This window comes from Rhinolophus ferrumequinum, chromosome 10 (genome assembly GCF_004115265.2).
Source record: "Rhinolophus ferrumequinum isolate MPI-CBG mRhiFer1 chromosome 10, mRhiFer1_v1.p, whole genome shotgun sequence".
Classification (NCBI taxonomy): domain Eukaryota; kingdom Metazoa; phylum Chordata; class Mammalia; order Chiroptera; family Rhinolophidae; genus Rhinolophus; species Rhinolophus ferrumequinum.
Genome location: NC_046293.1, coordinates 32,208,407 through 32,225,332, shown reverse-complemented (window position 1 = coordinate 32,225,332; position 16,926 = coordinate 32,208,407). Strand labels below are relative to the sequence as shown.

The window sequence follows — 16,926 nt, the reverse complement described above, 5'->3', positions numbered from 1 at the left end:
GTGTTAAATGACACATGCTTCATTCTCTAGTTACCTCAGTTTTCTTTTTCCAAATGCCTATTTTATATCCTCCTAGAAACATTACTTCTTGTAGCTCTCAATCATCCTTAAAAATAGAAGCTCCAGGACCCCTTGAAATATTAGAGAAAATGGGATCTTGCTTAATAGCTCAGTAGAATGAAGTTACTGAATTGACACGAACAATGAAAGCTATCAAGAAATCTTTTCAATCATCTTGTTAGCATTTCTTCTCTTATTGGGAAGCTGTCTTTCATAAACACAAAGAATAAAATTCAAAAAGTACTTGTGGATTTCTACCTCGAATGGTTTCAGTACCAATTACATACACCCAGCTAATTGCTCCTTTTTGCATTTCCCTTGGCATAAGTATGTTTAAAAGTGGTCAGAGCTGTCTGCATAGTTTTTTCATTGTGGTTTCTTGAAAGGATAGAGAAAGCATACTAATGAGGAATGTCCACAGAAACCAATGACAGAATATCAAGACTTCTCCGGAAAGTCACTAGTGATTTTAGTATACACTTCGTAAAATATTGATATTTATAAAAAGAATCACATCATAAAATCTGAATGCTACCACAAAACTTTTGCAAATTAGAAAGTTTAGCTTACTTTTCAAGGTTTTAGAAGTTAGAATTAAACAAGTGATTTTCTTATCCTTCCCACAAGCATTTGATACTTCAGAGGGATTTAGCTACTGTTTCTTGCAAACCTTGAACATTTTTGTGTAACAAAGAACACAATTGGTATGCTTAAGCTGTTTTTTTTCTTTTATTGCACTATGGCAAACTGGCTTGTCAGGAGAAACTTCCAGCTCTTCCCTAGGAATTTAAGGACAAGGTCCTTTAGCCATCTGGTACTAGAGAATTGAGAAAATTGATATAAATGGAGGTATTTCAAAATAGAGTTGGAGCTGTTATCCCAGAGGACAGGGCTTGCCGTCTTGTTCCTTGAACCTTTGGAATGTTTGAATTGGGCAAAATAACCTTTGGACTGGGCCAAACCAACATTGTATTCCAAACAACTATTTGTAAAGCTAATAGGAAAGCAGACATCCTGACTATGAGAACTGAAAATTAAGGACATTCTTTAGAAGTTCACCACCACGTAGAGCTAAAGAATAACTTAGCTTATTAGCACCAACAGACATTCCTTCCTTCTTTTCATGTAATTATTTCCTTTCCCTTTCTCATAAAAACCCCTTGCCTTTTCCCCATAATCAAGACATAATTTGGGTTTCTCTCTGAATCTACGCTCCCAGATTGCAATTCTTTTTGATCTCAAAAGAATGCTTGTTTCCTCTCACTTTGGCGTTTTATTTTTAGGTAAATAGAATACACTATTTGATGCTATATTCAGAAATGACTTAAGTATGTTCTAGCTGGGGGGAGATAGCTCCAGCTCAGTAGAAGCAAATGAGTTTCATTAATTATGGTAGCACAGGCACATTCTTTTCCCAAAGAATTTTTGAATACACTGGGTATAGGCAAGCCCCAACATAAGTGTGGCTTCCTTTCCCATTCTCATGCAGATACTTCTGATGCAATTAACTATAGTGACTCTTGAAGGGAGAGGTGTAAAGGCAGAATGCCATAATTTTAAGGGAAATTTGTGAAAGCACATTCAATGTTACAATTTTATATTTAAAAGATGAAAAAAAAAACCTGCTTCAGTATCAGTGCAAGTAAAGCTCAAATTTGTAGAAGTTAAAACTCAATTTACTGTGGCAGGTATTGTCAAAGAGGGTGGGTAGCTAGCTACTGGAGTGGTATAATCATAAATGGTGGTGGGAGAGAGAAATGGATTGGTATATGTTTAGCTTACCCACAAGGGGGTAGCTTGCTTACAAAAGGCTTATGAAGGACAGCTCCAAGTTTCTTGATCCTTTGTCTACCCCTACCTGCGTATTGAACTCTTAGCATCTCATTTTCTGTTAGCAATTGCCTAACATGGAAAGCTAGCAAGGTTTTAGGAAGAATGAAAAGGCAACATCATCTAAATTCCCTAATAATAGCTTTTCTTGCTTTTCTTCTTTTTTTTAATAATAGCTTTTCAATCACTAATAAGAAAGAAAAAGCAAGTGAGGAAGAAAGAAACCAATGGAAGACAGAGCTAATGAGGTGAGGAAAACAGATGAAGAGATTGGGAACACATTCTAATTTCCCCATTGCTATTAATCCCCCCTTCATGACTGATCAAACCAGCTTTTGTTCCACCTCTTGATTCATGGAGAGGACTTGCCTAATTTCTCTTTGCTCCTAGGCTAGTTTCTAAAACCCCGACTTCATTCCCTTGCTCAATACAACCAGTCCTGGTTCAGATTACAGTAGCCAAGAGCCAGAGGTTGGCAGAAATCCATATAAGTGACAAGATTAAGAAACTTTAAGTCCCCACTCCGTGTTAGACCTGCTGAAGAAGGTGGATGTGTGTGTGTGTGTATGTGTTCTTAAGATCCTGGGATGGCACTCTGAATACTTTTTCTGAGAGATGTTTTCCTTAATACAGTTAGGGTGTATGATATTGTTAGTCCAGTTTTTAGGTGTGCTACTGGGCTAAATGCATCATTTATGGCCTGGATTGGGAATTTAACAACCAGGGACAGTACTAAAAACCCTTATTAACCAGTAGGGTACAGGAACCAAAACAACCCTGTCTGTGTTTTACAGCTGAATATCAGATTGTTGACTACAATTAGCTTCTATGGAAACCAGTTACTTCAGTTTCAAACAAATGATTTACATCTGACTCTATGGAGACATCAGGAACTCCTAATCATCAAACACTTGTTCAGCAGGGCCATATAATTCTAAAACTCACGCTCAATCTGCCCTATTTTGAAAAGAAAATATATCAAGATATTCTCTTTTCCCTCACTTTCAAAGAAATGAGACAGGACACTCCATTCTTCTTCAGAGGAGATACCATTGATTATAAATCATACCAAATGATTATAAATGCTGATAATCTTGAATTTATTTCCAATTTATATTACTTATGACTTCCCCTCCATCTCTCTTCTGTATTGTTAGGTAGATGAATAAACAAGAAAAAAGCTAATAAATGTTAAATTCATTTCATAGAGCATATTTTAGGATGATGCTTGCCAAGTTTCACTTAAGCTGTAAAAAGTTCCTCCAATATTCAATGACAACTAAGCTGAATGAGAAGAAAATAAGTTACTGATACATTATGTATTTATTTATTTTTTAATTAGAACCTGGATGGGTTACATAAAGTATACAGTTGGGATTATTGTATGTTCACAGGTTATACTTAGGGGCTATGTTACCTTATAATTCACGAAAATGACAAATAAACCTATGCTAGTCTTACTAAATGTAGGCTTTAGATAGTCCACTGAACTATAAAAACATAAACAAACTGTAATAGTGTACTTCAAAATGAAAAAAAAATGCAGAAGTCTGTCATATAATTAGCACAGCTTTTGTTATTTTAAAAACACTTCAGTACATGACTTATCTTCCTAATGGTGATAATTAGAAACCAAAGCATATTGCTCAAGCTACAGGCACCAGAAAAATCATGACTTTTGGACTGACTGTACAACACGTAAATCTTCAGAATTTCACATAAGGTGCTTTCTTTTCTTTTTTGTTGTTGTAAGTATTCTGGTGATATCAGAAATGAATTTACCTCTGAATCAACTTGGAAACTATCCTTTGGTTTTATTTTTCGTGAGTAGTGATAGAGATTAAATAATTTAAAACAATTAAAAATTTTATTTTGGTGACAGTGGTATCTGACAAGGCACAGGCAGAAGACTTCATTTTGTTGCTGGCCTTAGGTTATTCTGATGATTTATTATAGCAAGCAGATATAAGTGTTGAAAGTGATTATCAATTAGTACATGTTCATTTGGTATTATAAATATGACCAGAGCCTTTTCCTTTAAGATTTTAAAATCTACTTTCCAATTTGTAGTTACATAAAACTGATGAATCAATTTATAAACCCAGGCAACCAATAATGCCATAAGATTAACAGACCTGGTAATCTAAAATAGGTCATTGGCAGTAACAAGACTAAAAGCTGGAAATGTTTGAGCTGAATAAAAACTTTCATTAAAATTCAAAATTATCAAGAATTTCTTTTATATAACTTACTAACCTTACTACTGATATAAAATATAGGACAGTTCAAAAGTAAATATTTTATTTATATTAAATGCAATTACTTGAAACCATAAAAAATTTTGATTTCTTTAAAGAGAGATTTTCTTTAGGAAACCTTAAGAATATATACCTTTAGACATATCTGAGTTTCTGGGCAAGCCCCAACCATATTTTTATATATTGTCTAATTATTCTCTAAAAATGGCCCAATTTTTGCCTTCTGATCAGCACAGGAGTTTTGACCTGCTCCGTTTCCGTCGTGGATCGGTTCACTCCTCCTTAGGCAATGTGGTGGTCCCTTGCTACTGGGAGGTCACCATAGTGGTGCTGAACTTAGTGCGGACATCTAATGGGCATAGTGTCCTACAGACCAGAACTCCTGGGCTCAAACGATTCTCCTGCTTCAGCCTCCCGGGTAGCTGGGACTATAGGCACGAGCCCCAAACCCAGCCTTCTGAAATAGTCTTATTTCAAAACAAATTAGCATTCAAGCAATCAAATTCTATAGTTTTTTTCCCCAATCACAAAATTTAAAAATTGAGATAATATAACTTTATTTCTGGATCTAACGTAAGAGAAAGGTAATTATTAAAAAACCTTTGCTGACATGTTGAGAGAATAGAATCAATAAAAAATTGAGATTTTTCGAAGCCACCTGTGGAACCCCTAGCATGGTGTGATAGAAAAAGCTCAGCAGAGTATGCGTAGAAAGGAATTATGGGAATGGAATATAAACCTTAACTATGATCTGGATCACTTAGGTAAAGGGAAGGAACTGATTTCGACTTGGGAAAGAATGTTGAGGAGAAAGAAGCATTTTAGTAAATACAGTTATATTTTCGATATATTTACGTCTTTCCCCAAGATTTTCTAAAGTTTTATGTCTCTGCAATTCCAGTTTTGATTACTGAGGTAATAAATTACAGTAAACCACTAGGTTTCTTTCCAGAGGTTCTAGATAACTTCAGATTCACTTTTATATCATTGTTTTTTAAATCTAATTTTTGTAATATCCCATTGTTTTCTAGAACTATCTCTAGCTTTATAGACAAAGGAGCTTTTATTAAGAAAGTTATTTCTATGTGTCTCAGTAGTTTTCTGGCAATGTGGAATTTTGAGGGAAGACTTATTTTACTATTTCACTGGCTAATGGGTCTTTATTACACTGCTTTCAAAGTGTATAATGCACACTGTTGTTAAATTTCAATAGCACCAGTCTCTGGAGTGAAGGTCTGAATTTGGATTCATGAAATGCTGATTGATTTCTAAAGCATTCCAAGAGGCAAAATCATGAAGAAAACATTTTGTGGGAAAATACATACATTTTTTATTAACCAACATATGTATTTTTAAAAAATTTCAAAGAAAAATGATTTAACATCTTTTAAAGGGTTATCCTAACATAAAATCCCTCTTTAAACATAAATAATTTAAAGCAGTACATTATTTTGTTTCAAACAGGCAAATAAATATGTAAACATTTGTCTTACTTTCCAGAGTAACCTCTTTCATTTGATAAAATGTTCAAGTTTGAACATTTTAAACTAAAACAAGTTTTAGCTTAATTTATTTAAAAAAAACGCACTCAGTTAGAAATTCTATGTTGAAGAACATATCAAAAATTCTCAACAAATTAAAATTAAATATTAATAGAGAATTTCACAAACACTAGAATAGAGGAGTGCCAGTTCTTGTTTGCAAACTGCTACTCAAACTTCTGAACATTTACCTTAACGAATAACACTCATTGCCACCACTGAGGTAATGCTAGGAACTGTATAGGTCACTGTAAAACTGACTCTATATAGCTTAGCAAAGACCAAATACTGGAAGGAGACGATGAACAAGGAATAAGGACACACAATTAAAAATTATCCTCATGACACCTTTCACCCATCTTTAAACTCCGCTTTGGGAATACAGAGCACACACTACCCCTGCCCTCCTGGCCTTCCAACAAGACATTCACAGCTTGGTGTCTATTTAAGCAGGTCAACTCCAAGCTGAGATAAGCCTCAATGAGTAGGAGTTCTCTTAGGATAAGAAAGAAGTCTAGAGAATTCAGGCTCTCCATTTCAAGCGACCCAGCATTTGTATCCCCCACCAACCCTACAACTGTCTTTCTACCTGATTATGGTATTCGCAAATTCACCTGGTTGGGGGTTTCTTATTCTGCGACTTGTGAAAGTCATGCTATTAACTCAAGATGACTGAAATATCTAAGTAGCCTGAAAAACTGTACTATATTTAAAGAGTTCTATTAGGTATTACACGTAAGAAAATTCTACAAATCCCACCTGATGATCCAAATATATGGTGTTCCTTTGAAGATGATGTGAAAGAATTTCATTCTAGTAGGCATCAATCAAGAAACAAAGGAATAGAGAAAGAAGGTGCAGATTGCATGAAAAGGTCAATTTTGAAATAAGAAAAACAGGTAATTTACCACAACCTATTATATCACAGTACATGACAACTTTCACACACATGCTCCCCTGTAAACGGTTCATGTGACATATTAAATTATTATAAAATTACACTTAGTTTTATAAGATATTATATAGACATGCATATAAGCTGAAATATTAAGCAGAAAAAGCCTTTAAATAGCTTTAGCAGACTCAATGTTAGAAGCTTTACAGATTATTATTTTTTTTTGCAATAAAGTATTACTTTTTTGGATATTTCTCATATAATCAGAGGCTATTAAACCCTTTGAGAAATGTTTACATTCATTCATTCTCTTTAATCAAGAACAAAAGAAATGTCTTAAAATTAATCTTTGACATTTAATAGGTAGTATTATTAAAACTATAATCAATTTTCAGTATATCACTTTACGGGAAATTATAGGACTTTTCAGTGTCAGTTTCATCCGATGTGGAAGTTATAGTATTTGGTTCATGACAACACTATTTTGAAGGCTGTATGCATTTCCTTCCTCATAACCGAATGTTGGCAGGTGAGTGGCTGGGTGGAAGGCTAAGAAGAAATGCATCCTACCTGTATTTTCCTTTAATAACGTATGAACAAGTGTATTCTCAAAGGGTCAATAGGAGATCCTAAAGTTGTTGCGACGATGGTATGGGCTCATGCTCAACACTAATGGCACTGATCAGACTGATTAATGAGTGGCTCAAAATAAATGACAATGGCAGATGACACAGACAAATCTCTTCATAGCTGACCTTTGGGCTGTGGGCCTCAAGTTTTAGCTGCATGAGCTGTGCTAACGTATGCTCCCGGATACTATTCAGTTCAGCTTGCTGCCGTCTCAGCTTTATTAGCAGCAGCGTAAGCTCCTCTGGCTGAAGGAGTACAATTTAAGAATCCAAACAGTGGAAAACAGATTAATTGTTGTCTTAAGTGACAGATATTAAACCAAGATTTCTTGGCAAGTTTCCTCTTATGGTTGACATCAAACATAGCCTAGGTACTATGATGATAGGTCCTACATAAATGCATAGATATCTAGAGAAATAGAAGGAACAGTGTTACTTGAAAAGATACAGCAAAACAACGGTACATTACGGCATTTTCTCAGAACTCATGAGAGAAATTTAAATGTTATTCATTAAAAAACACAATGCCAAAAAAAAAAAAAACAAACAGATTTGTACACGAGAGGTATTAAAAGACATTTTAATAAGATGTTTAAAAATGACACGTAAGATTTTTATAGCAACAAAACATACTGGCACGTCCAACACTCTATTTTACAGAGCAGAAGGTAAATAAAAAGAATTAAAATCCTTGTAAAACTTGGATGATATCTTTACAGCATTAAACTCAGTACCTGGCATCTATGAATTGCTTCTTAGTTATATTTTTAAATGCCACTGTTAGCGCTTTTGTAGGATATTTTATATGACCAAAAGATCAGTTTTGACTTTTTAAGGAAAAAAAATGCATTTAATACACATAGAAAGTTTCCATGGGTGCATAAACCTCCTTCCACATTCTGGGGAAAGCAGAGAACATTTTGGTTCCTGATTGGTTACTATGATCCCTGAGGGGAAGACAATTTCAAAGGTAGATAGACTTCCTTAACAGGCCAATCTGATAAATTTTTCTTTGTTAGAAATGCAGTGAAGTATGGACGTTGGCAGTGTTGTAGGCCATAAAATATTATTTAGTGTTTCTCTGAGCTTTGTTATAATTAAAAACTGCAGATGGGCCAGAGGGAGGCTCTCCTCACTTAGGGCTACAGTGTGCTCTTAAAACTTAAAGTCTAAAAAATAAAAAGCATTCCTGAGCTCTGTTCTGTCTACACCACAGCATTACACTAGCTCTCTTTTGTTCTGTTCACTTGCTGTTGCCCATTTTTTTCTCCCATACAGTTTTGTTTTAGAGACAGAAATCATTTTTAACTGCTATTTGAAATTATATTAAAAACTTTGGCCTTCCGGTGAGAAAAAACGTCAGAAGTAAATCACAGTTACTAGTGGATACTTCAGATAACGCTGAGTATCTATAAAGATGTGGCAAGAATCTTTTAAATAGATAAAGAATGTGTGTATGACCTTAAGAAATTTCATAACAGAAAAAGAATAGCTGCTTTTGACCTGATGCCAGCCACACCTTGTGGGATAGTCCACGTCTTATGATCATCACATCAAGTTCCTGAGGTCTGTCCAGGGAGAAGGTAGGGTGGGGTAAGGAATTTAGTTATTCTAAGACCCATGGTGATATATGACAGAAATGCCACATGAAAACAATCTTAAAACTCTGGTTTATTATTTATGGAATTAAAAAGTTTTTCAAAAGCATGAAAAATCAAGTTTATAAGATATTTAAAATCTGAAGCAAAACAAAAAGAGGTACATTTGATTCTCCCTGCAAAAAAGTAGTAAATAAATAAAGGTGGTAAATAAATAGAGGTGGTAAATAAATTTTATCTTAAATATCCACTAGAGGGAGCAAGGCAGAAGAAAAAATTTCATAGTATGATATTTAGCTTTATCTTATGATTGTCTGTTTCTTTGTCAGATCAGCAATCTAAAATTTTTAAATTCTAACATTTAAAAGTTTTCAGTTTTCATCAAGCAATATTTATAACCGTTAATAAATAAGTCTCAAATAGTTTAAAGCCCAGGAAATCTTCCTTATATCTAAGTGTGTAAAAGGTGAAAGATGAAATAAAAGAATGTTTGCAAAATACATATAAGATGAATTATTATTTATTACTGCAAGAAGAGTATTTTAAACAAGGAACAACTACACAGGCCCTCAAATCACATCTTCACAGAAAGTGAAACTACCTACTGATATTAAAGCATAGTTCCGTAACAAAAGAATGTCATTAAAATAAAATGAAGTGATGAAAAGTCATCTTTTCTCTTTAATATGAAGAATAATAGTGTCCTGGTAATATAACTCCCTCCCAATCTGAACATAACACTGACAATGAAATGGTAATAGTGGTTTTATAGTCTAGCTTTGTCTGCATAAATATGTAAATTCGTTTCTTTTCCACACTGAAGTAGTTAATCTAAAAATCCACAGGAAAAACTTCTTAATAGGCTTGTAGTTTGACTACACATGGTTTCTTGCTGGATTTGTTCTGCTGATAAACTACTCCAACTTCTGTTTTAAGGATGAAAGAATTAACATCCAATGAAGTAAAGAAACCCACCCCGGTTATACAATAAACCTTGAAAATATACTCTTATATTTAGGCAGTCAGACATTTAGGGAGATGTGTCCAATACAACTCTGAAATGGCTATATGATTCCAAATTCTTCTGACGAGCATCTCTTCCACAAAAATAGTAATGGTTTTTCTTTGGGAGGCACAGCTCTGAAAATTCAAACTTAAAAGCTATGTAGGATATGTGCTATCATGTGTAGCACAGAAATAAAACATGATATGGTAAATAACGATATCGTACTCACCGTTTTGCCTTGGAGACTCTGGGGATTAACAGACTGTAAAGTTAGGCCAGCTGGCATTGACCTCCTGTCAGGCACATAAACATGCTAAGAAAAATAAAGAAACAATATAAATTTTGTGGTCAATGTCAGTGACGACAAATCTTAAATTTAGACTGTAAAACAGCATTTAAAAATTGCTGTTAGTGCTTATGAAAGAAGGTAAACACTAAAACTTCTTGACTAAAATATAGATGCTGATGAACAGAGTAATTCGACATAGTCTGGCTCAGTTGTTCTCAAACTTATTGGTCTCAGGACCCCTTCATATTCTTAAAAAGAAAATTTACTGACTAGAGTGGTATTGTTTTACAAGTTTTGCAAATCTCTAATGTCTGGCTAGATTTTCATATCTGCTTCTGTATTCAATCCGTTGTGATAATCTCTTTTAGTGGAAGTACACAAAGAAAATCTACCCTTAATATATGTACTGAAAAGGAAAGAGAACTTTAATAGCTTTTTTGGATAATTGTAGATATTCACCGTGGATATTGCACAAAAGCTCAAAAAGTGGTATTTTCTCAAAGGTAAGTTGCAAAATAGTATCTGTAACCATATCGATGAACTTTTTACAGTAACATCTATTAGTATATTTGCACTTTAAGTGATTTTGTAATATCAAACATTGGTCATGTGGAAAATACTGGTTCAGTGAGTCATGCAGACATTCACAATGTTGACACGGATCAATATACAATATTAGTAACTCACATTTGTACCACCACTGATCTTTAAGCACTGGAAAACTGCCAAGGTCACCATGGCTGAAACAAGACTTTCAAAATTCTAATTTGTGCTTGAAGGCTCAAATATTGCAATCAGGGACAAATACTGTCATCTCTTTTCCTTGAAGTGACAGGCTAACATTTCACTTTGAGAAGTGTCTGTTAAATACCAAGTCTGAACAACTATAGTTTGTCATTCGTACTTTTAAGTAAAAACGGTATTTCAGGAAAAAAGCAGCTAGTTCAGCTTGCAACTCAAATACTCATGGCAAATGTTTTTTGGGAGACAACCATTAGTCCTTTAGTATGCAATAAAAATGCTTGTAGTATATTTCCCATGTCATCACACAGAATAATAAAATGAAAAAATTATCCCTTACTGTTTCATCAAAGGGATTCTTAATTGCAACTGCTCCTTTATTTATTTTTATTGCAAGTAGTGGCAGTGAAGCATACAATGACCTCTAGCATGGTTTGCAGCCACTCCTTTGATTTATGCCAAGGTGCCAATACTTTTACACACCATTGCTTTTGTACTATTAGAAAATGGTAATACAAGAAATAATACCATATTATTGTTGTTGTTATTAGTATTATAAAAATAGTTTTGAGCTTACTAACAGACTCCCTGAAAGCATCATGGGGACTCTCAGGGACACTCCCCAGAAGTCCTTTGAGAACCAATGGTGACATCAAGATGGTAAGACAGTATGAAAGAAAAATTTGGCAATGTTGGAGTTTTTGGAAGGAGGAATAAAATGGGAACTTGACAGAGAACACATTCATTTCATATTTATTTTTGAAACTGAGATAAATTTTGGCCAATATGAAAAACCATGAAGACACCTTTCAACCACACACTACTAAGATGTATTTGATCAGATTTCTCTTGAATGTTAACTCTTTTTATCAAACACGATTGAGCCTTTGGATGGACAAACAACAATGAACTGTGTTACAAGGAAGTTCAAAGTGAGCTCCCTCCCCCCTTTTTTGGTGAGGCAAATAAAGCTTCCCCCAAAAGAAAATTCCTGGTTGAAAAATCCAGCACATGGTGTACACAATGGTGTAACTGAAGGATTCACCCTGTCACAAGGTGAAGAACAGGTGCATTCTGTAGTGATATAAAGCAAGAAATTCTTTAGAACTAAAAAGAAAATGACGGGAAAATTCCTTTTCACTTTAGAGGAGACATTAGAGAACTGGCTGTATACAAAGGTGTCTCATCAAAACAACCACTTCAGCATTATGAAAAGCTGATCGATACAAGGTGCTGCGAATTCACTTCCAACCACCTACTAAGCAATGCTTAAACCAAGTTAAGGTACACATTAAAACATGATTTCTATCTGCACCTTAATTTTTTAAAAGTCTATACTGTATACCAGGAAGCATTGTTCCTCTGATACGAAGCTGGATCTCTAAGGAGGTATTTCGATATGCCATATATCCAGCTGGTTAGAAGACAAGGCTGGCATTTTTACCTTAGTAAAGAACAGGATGAGCTTGATACAAGATTGCAGATATGTCAGAAAGGTCAGGTGTAGAATTTGCCAGTGAGTAAAGAGCCAATACAAATGCATGTGGCCTTAACCTGCATGGCAAGCTGATGAGACACGCTATGAAGCAGAGAAGAATACCATAACGCCATCTGCTCAGTAGAACTGTTCCTGTGCTCCCGAGAGACGAAGCATTGCAAGCTCTGGTATTATACATGCGATTTGGACATGGCAGAATATTCTTCCTTAATTTGTAAAACAAAAAAAGATCTACCTTGCTTATCTCCTCTCTATTTTCTTGTTTCTCACATTTAATAGTACAATGTACGAAGGAAACCATAGCATCCATAAAGTAGTTAACACCAGATTAGCAAACACCTTACCTTTTGGTGGTGGGTCCTGTGCCTGCGGTCTATTGTCACATCTCCTCTCTGAATTGGGGAAGACACTTCTGATCTGTATGTTCTTTGAGGGGAGTATCCCTGATAAGCAGCTATTGACCCATGGGAAGGTGATGTGGGAATAGAGTGCATTGTCTGGTCCGAAATATTAACCATGGTTTTAGGGCTGGTCAATGTACCATGACGAGGGAGGGTGCTCTGCTTATTATAAAACTGACGCTGCTGCCATTCATAGAGCTGCCACATCGTGTCATCTCTCATTGATCTTCGTTTCTCTTCTGCTGCAGGTCCGATGGTTTTATCATGAGTGGAAGGGGTTACACTGCAGATACTCTCAGGCCTGGTCTTGCTGTTTCTTGGGAGGGTTCTATAACCTTCAGGATAGCGGGCCACAATCGGCGCCCTGTGGCTTGGCATATTTCTTGGCAACGTTTGGTAAGAAATTACTCTAAAACAAAAGAGTAACTGAAATGTAAAAATGAAGGGGAAGAGTCGCTTTCCAGATTCTAAATTAGAGTACACCTGTTTTTTCTTCTGGTAAGTAAAATATATGTTAGGACTTATGTTTTAAAAGATCAAAATATTAAAATAAACATTATACAAGTTATAAATTATTAATGATCAGATTTTAATCTTTGTGAAATTCAATTTGATGGTTTTAATACACTAAGTAAACAGCATCTATGTCACTTACATAAAAGGCTATTAATTCCACACAATGTACAGTTTGGTTTAAGGAAAAAAAGACGACTACTTATACTTCTTTTAGAACTAAGAATATTCAAGACCTAATCCTAAATCTGTCTCCATAGCTTATTTGTTTTATATCAACAAACTCCTGAAGTCTCATTCTCATACATCTCATTAGAACAGTTAAATAGAATTTCTGTGTATGGATGGAAAACTGAAGCTTTCGAGTTGTACGTATAGAGCATGAAGACAGAAAATGAAGTACTGCAGGTCTATGTGACTACTCTACTGTACCATTTCCTTCAGAAAGCATGACTATGGACGGGAAGAGTGTATCAGTACATTTGTGGTTTGAAGAAATAACTCCCCTTGATAACTCTTCTTAACTTGAAATATAAAAATGACTTGAAGCTAAAGCTCAAAAGTTAAAGACAAATTACTTAAACTCGACAACATTTCAGATATAAAACTGCAAGTCCCAGAAATTTTACAATGTTTCTGGTATAGAGATTAAAATTCCATCTCATGAATGGTATCAACATTTTGGGGGGTTCTTTTTAAAGCAATCTAAAATTTCATGTACATTAAGTATCTGAAATAAAGTTCTTATAACATGCTAAATTTTTGGCTATGGATACATAATAGTATGTTATTAAGCACAGATCATTTCAGTTTCTTAAAATGAAAAAATAAAATTTCAGTTTACAATTTTTAAAAAAGACACTTTGATGAAAACACTCTTGAGTCTATCAAAAAATCCCTGTACTAATCTCATATTAGGTCAGATCCATTATATGAAAAAGATTTGTAAAAGTCAGTTAAAAATTCTAAATAAAGTTAGCATTTGTTTCCCCATTATCTCTAAAGGTAGGTATAAAGTATAATTAAAATTCAAAATTTAAAGGCAAGCGCAACCTTTTAATATCAATAACCACAACGAAATCTAGATTAAAAAGAACACTATTAAATTACAAATATTCATTTTATGCCATCATCTCGATTGGCATAAATTTATACCCTAATATCAAATGTAATTCAATGAACCAAACATGTGGGAGAGTTGGGACCCCATAAACTCAGGTTTCCTTACCTCACCTCTTTCAATGTTTAGTTACCATCTTTCTCCCCTGCTTCCTGTATTTTCACCATAGAGTGTATTTTGGAATTGGGCATGCATAATTACATAATATTTTGCTGCCTCCTATTGGGTGTCAAGATGTCAAACATGTTCGTGACTACATGGACCAGAAGGAGTTCCATGTCTAACTTGATGTGTAATTTACTTGACCATACTCTTAATAATCTGAGAATCCTTGGCTGATAACCTGGATGACAGAGCTCTTTTGACCCAGACTTATTGTCAGCAACAATACATAAATACTAATGTACAAGAAAAAAATTTCATTGTGATAAGGTGTATTGAATTGGGTGCATCCTGGGCTACAAGGCATGATAATAATAAAAATCCCCACATAATCTGTGTTTACTGGGGTGGTAAAACTGTTACCATTCTACAAACCAATGAAAGTATCATGTTAAATATACACCTTTTTGTGGCTTAAAGCACCTATAGAGGGGATAAGGCTGTGAAAAATATAGCAATACAGTGGGAAAAGAGTGAAGTAGGAAAAAGCAATTGATCAAAAATCAGGAGGGCCAAGTATAGTTCAGTGGCTGTAAGTATGGAGACCTTGGAAGCATTACTTACATCTCTTGGGACAGAGGTGTGGGGGAAAAGACCAAGAGATTGTACTCCTTTTAACACTTGGGGTTAAAGAAAGAGTTGGTGGACCAGCTAGAACTAGAGTGCAGCACTTCTTTAAGCAGCACTCTTCATTACGCCAATGCTTCCCAGACTTCTGGATTTAATGAAAAAGTAAAACAATCCTTCTATTTTTAAATTTTTGCCAAAAGTATGGAAATTATTAAAGAAAAAACCTTTTAGATTGCAATGATTTAATTAAAAATAAAAAGACATCCCCAAATCAGGAAGGGCATAATATATATAGAGTCCTTCACAAGCTACCAAAATCTGGCCAACTGAAGCTTTTTGTGTTTTTCATCTAGAAGATGATTTGATCACGAAGTTATGTCGTGGCTCTAAAATCCCATGTCTTATTCTACATTCAAAAGACTTCCAATTCCTTCAACTTTCCCCCTTAAACTAAATTTCCTTCATGATGCTGGTTGTTCTTCAGCTTTCCAGTGTCTCTGTTCAAAACAGTCTTGCTCAAAATTGAGCAAACTCCTCCTAGACAAGAACCACTGCAGTGAGGCCAACCATCTGATGACCCTGGGGCTGAAGTGATGGAGAAGAATGCCAATACTCTGACAGAACCAGTATATTGAGACACATTCTTTGCTGCTTTCCTTCCATGTATATTGCCCATTTGCCCCGTTTGGTCTTCCTCCCTATCCCCATCTTCTCTGTTAACATGAAAGCTAGAAACTGGAAAAAAATCCAGAACTGGCAACCCCATGGCTATCCCACTTAGGAAGTTGGTCAGCCAGGGAAAGCTGATTTCATCTAAGCAGTTCTGCCCTCGTACTAAAGCAATCTATCCCAAGGTACTCTGGTTTATTTGATCATTTATAAATTCAAGAAATACTATAATGATCTCAATATGCAAAAAGCTCTGGATTAGCCACTGAACTATATCACAAAAGCACATACTGAAAATATAAGTGATATTAACTTTATAGCTAGTTTAGAAACATGTGAAAAGATCATTTATAATCGTAAGTAAGGGGCATGCATTCTCAATCTAATACACACTAAATACTGCCTAAACAGTAATGTTTAAATTCCAGTTCAGAAAATATAAGCCCACAAAACACCTTCCGTCAGTGCTTGGAAGCATTCATAGTATGTGAGCTGGGCCCTGCTGTAGAGATGTGTACTGAACTTGAACCATAATCCCATCATGATCATTAACATGGTGTTTTTCTACCAAGCTTGATTAATTAATGACTACAAAGTTCAAACGGCTCTTCTGCTATCTTCGGACCACTTTGGGGGAATTTTACTAGAAAATTAGGTTATTTATGAAGCAAGGTTATTTTCATCCCATCTACTTTCTTGTGTTTTTGAGAGACCTGTTTTTCAATAGTTAGTTTCCTTAGTGGTCTTCTGCCAAGAAATTCAAATTAAGCAAAAGTGTGATTTACTTTTAAGTGAAAGCTTAAGAAATGAACACTGTAAGCTCCTTCACGAGGTTTGGTGCTCCATTCACCAGCAGCTGCCTGTCAGGCACCATGAAAACCTGTCCCTGTGATTCTGCCATGCAGAACAATGGCTTAAGGCACTATGCATCGTAACAGTGCCTGCCACTCACAAAGAAATGTGAAAGCTCTGTTCACAGATGCAGGGGTCTACTATGTGACTATGTATTAAACCTCTTTTCTTTCTACCAGAACTTTAATAATAAAAGCAAGCCTTTCATAAAGTTCTACCAAATGAATCGCCATTATGCCTCTTTCCTCCAATAAAAATGATTTCATTATAAAACACCACGACTATATTTTTCAG

General features: G+C 35.0%; 1 protein-coding gene across 13 annotated transcripts in view; it reads right to left on the bottom strand.

The window, feature by feature from the left end:
• PLEKHA5 (pleckstrin homology domain containing A5) overlaps window positions 1-16,926 on the bottom strand; it is a 206,602-nt gene that overhangs the window by 42,016 nt on the left and 147,660 nt on the right. For 9 of the 13 annotated variants that reach the window (XM_033116885.1, XM_033116877.1, XM_033116874.1 and 6 more), the window contains 4 exons: window positions 12,690-13,155; window positions 10,047-10,130; window positions 7,340-7,459; window positions 6,449-6,502 (listed from right to left, as the gene is read on the bottom strand). In XM_033116885.1, coding sequence (XP_032972776.1) covers window positions 6,449-6,502; window positions 7,340-7,459; window positions 10,047-10,130; window positions 12,690-13,155 — 724 coding nt within the window. The remainder of the gene's footprint in view (window positions 1-6,448; window positions 6,503-7,339; window positions 7,460-10,046; window positions 10,131-12,689; window positions 13,156-16,926) is intronic. The other 4 variants (XM_033116880.1, XM_033116881.1, XM_033116882.1 and 1 more) reach the window with 1 other exon arrangement.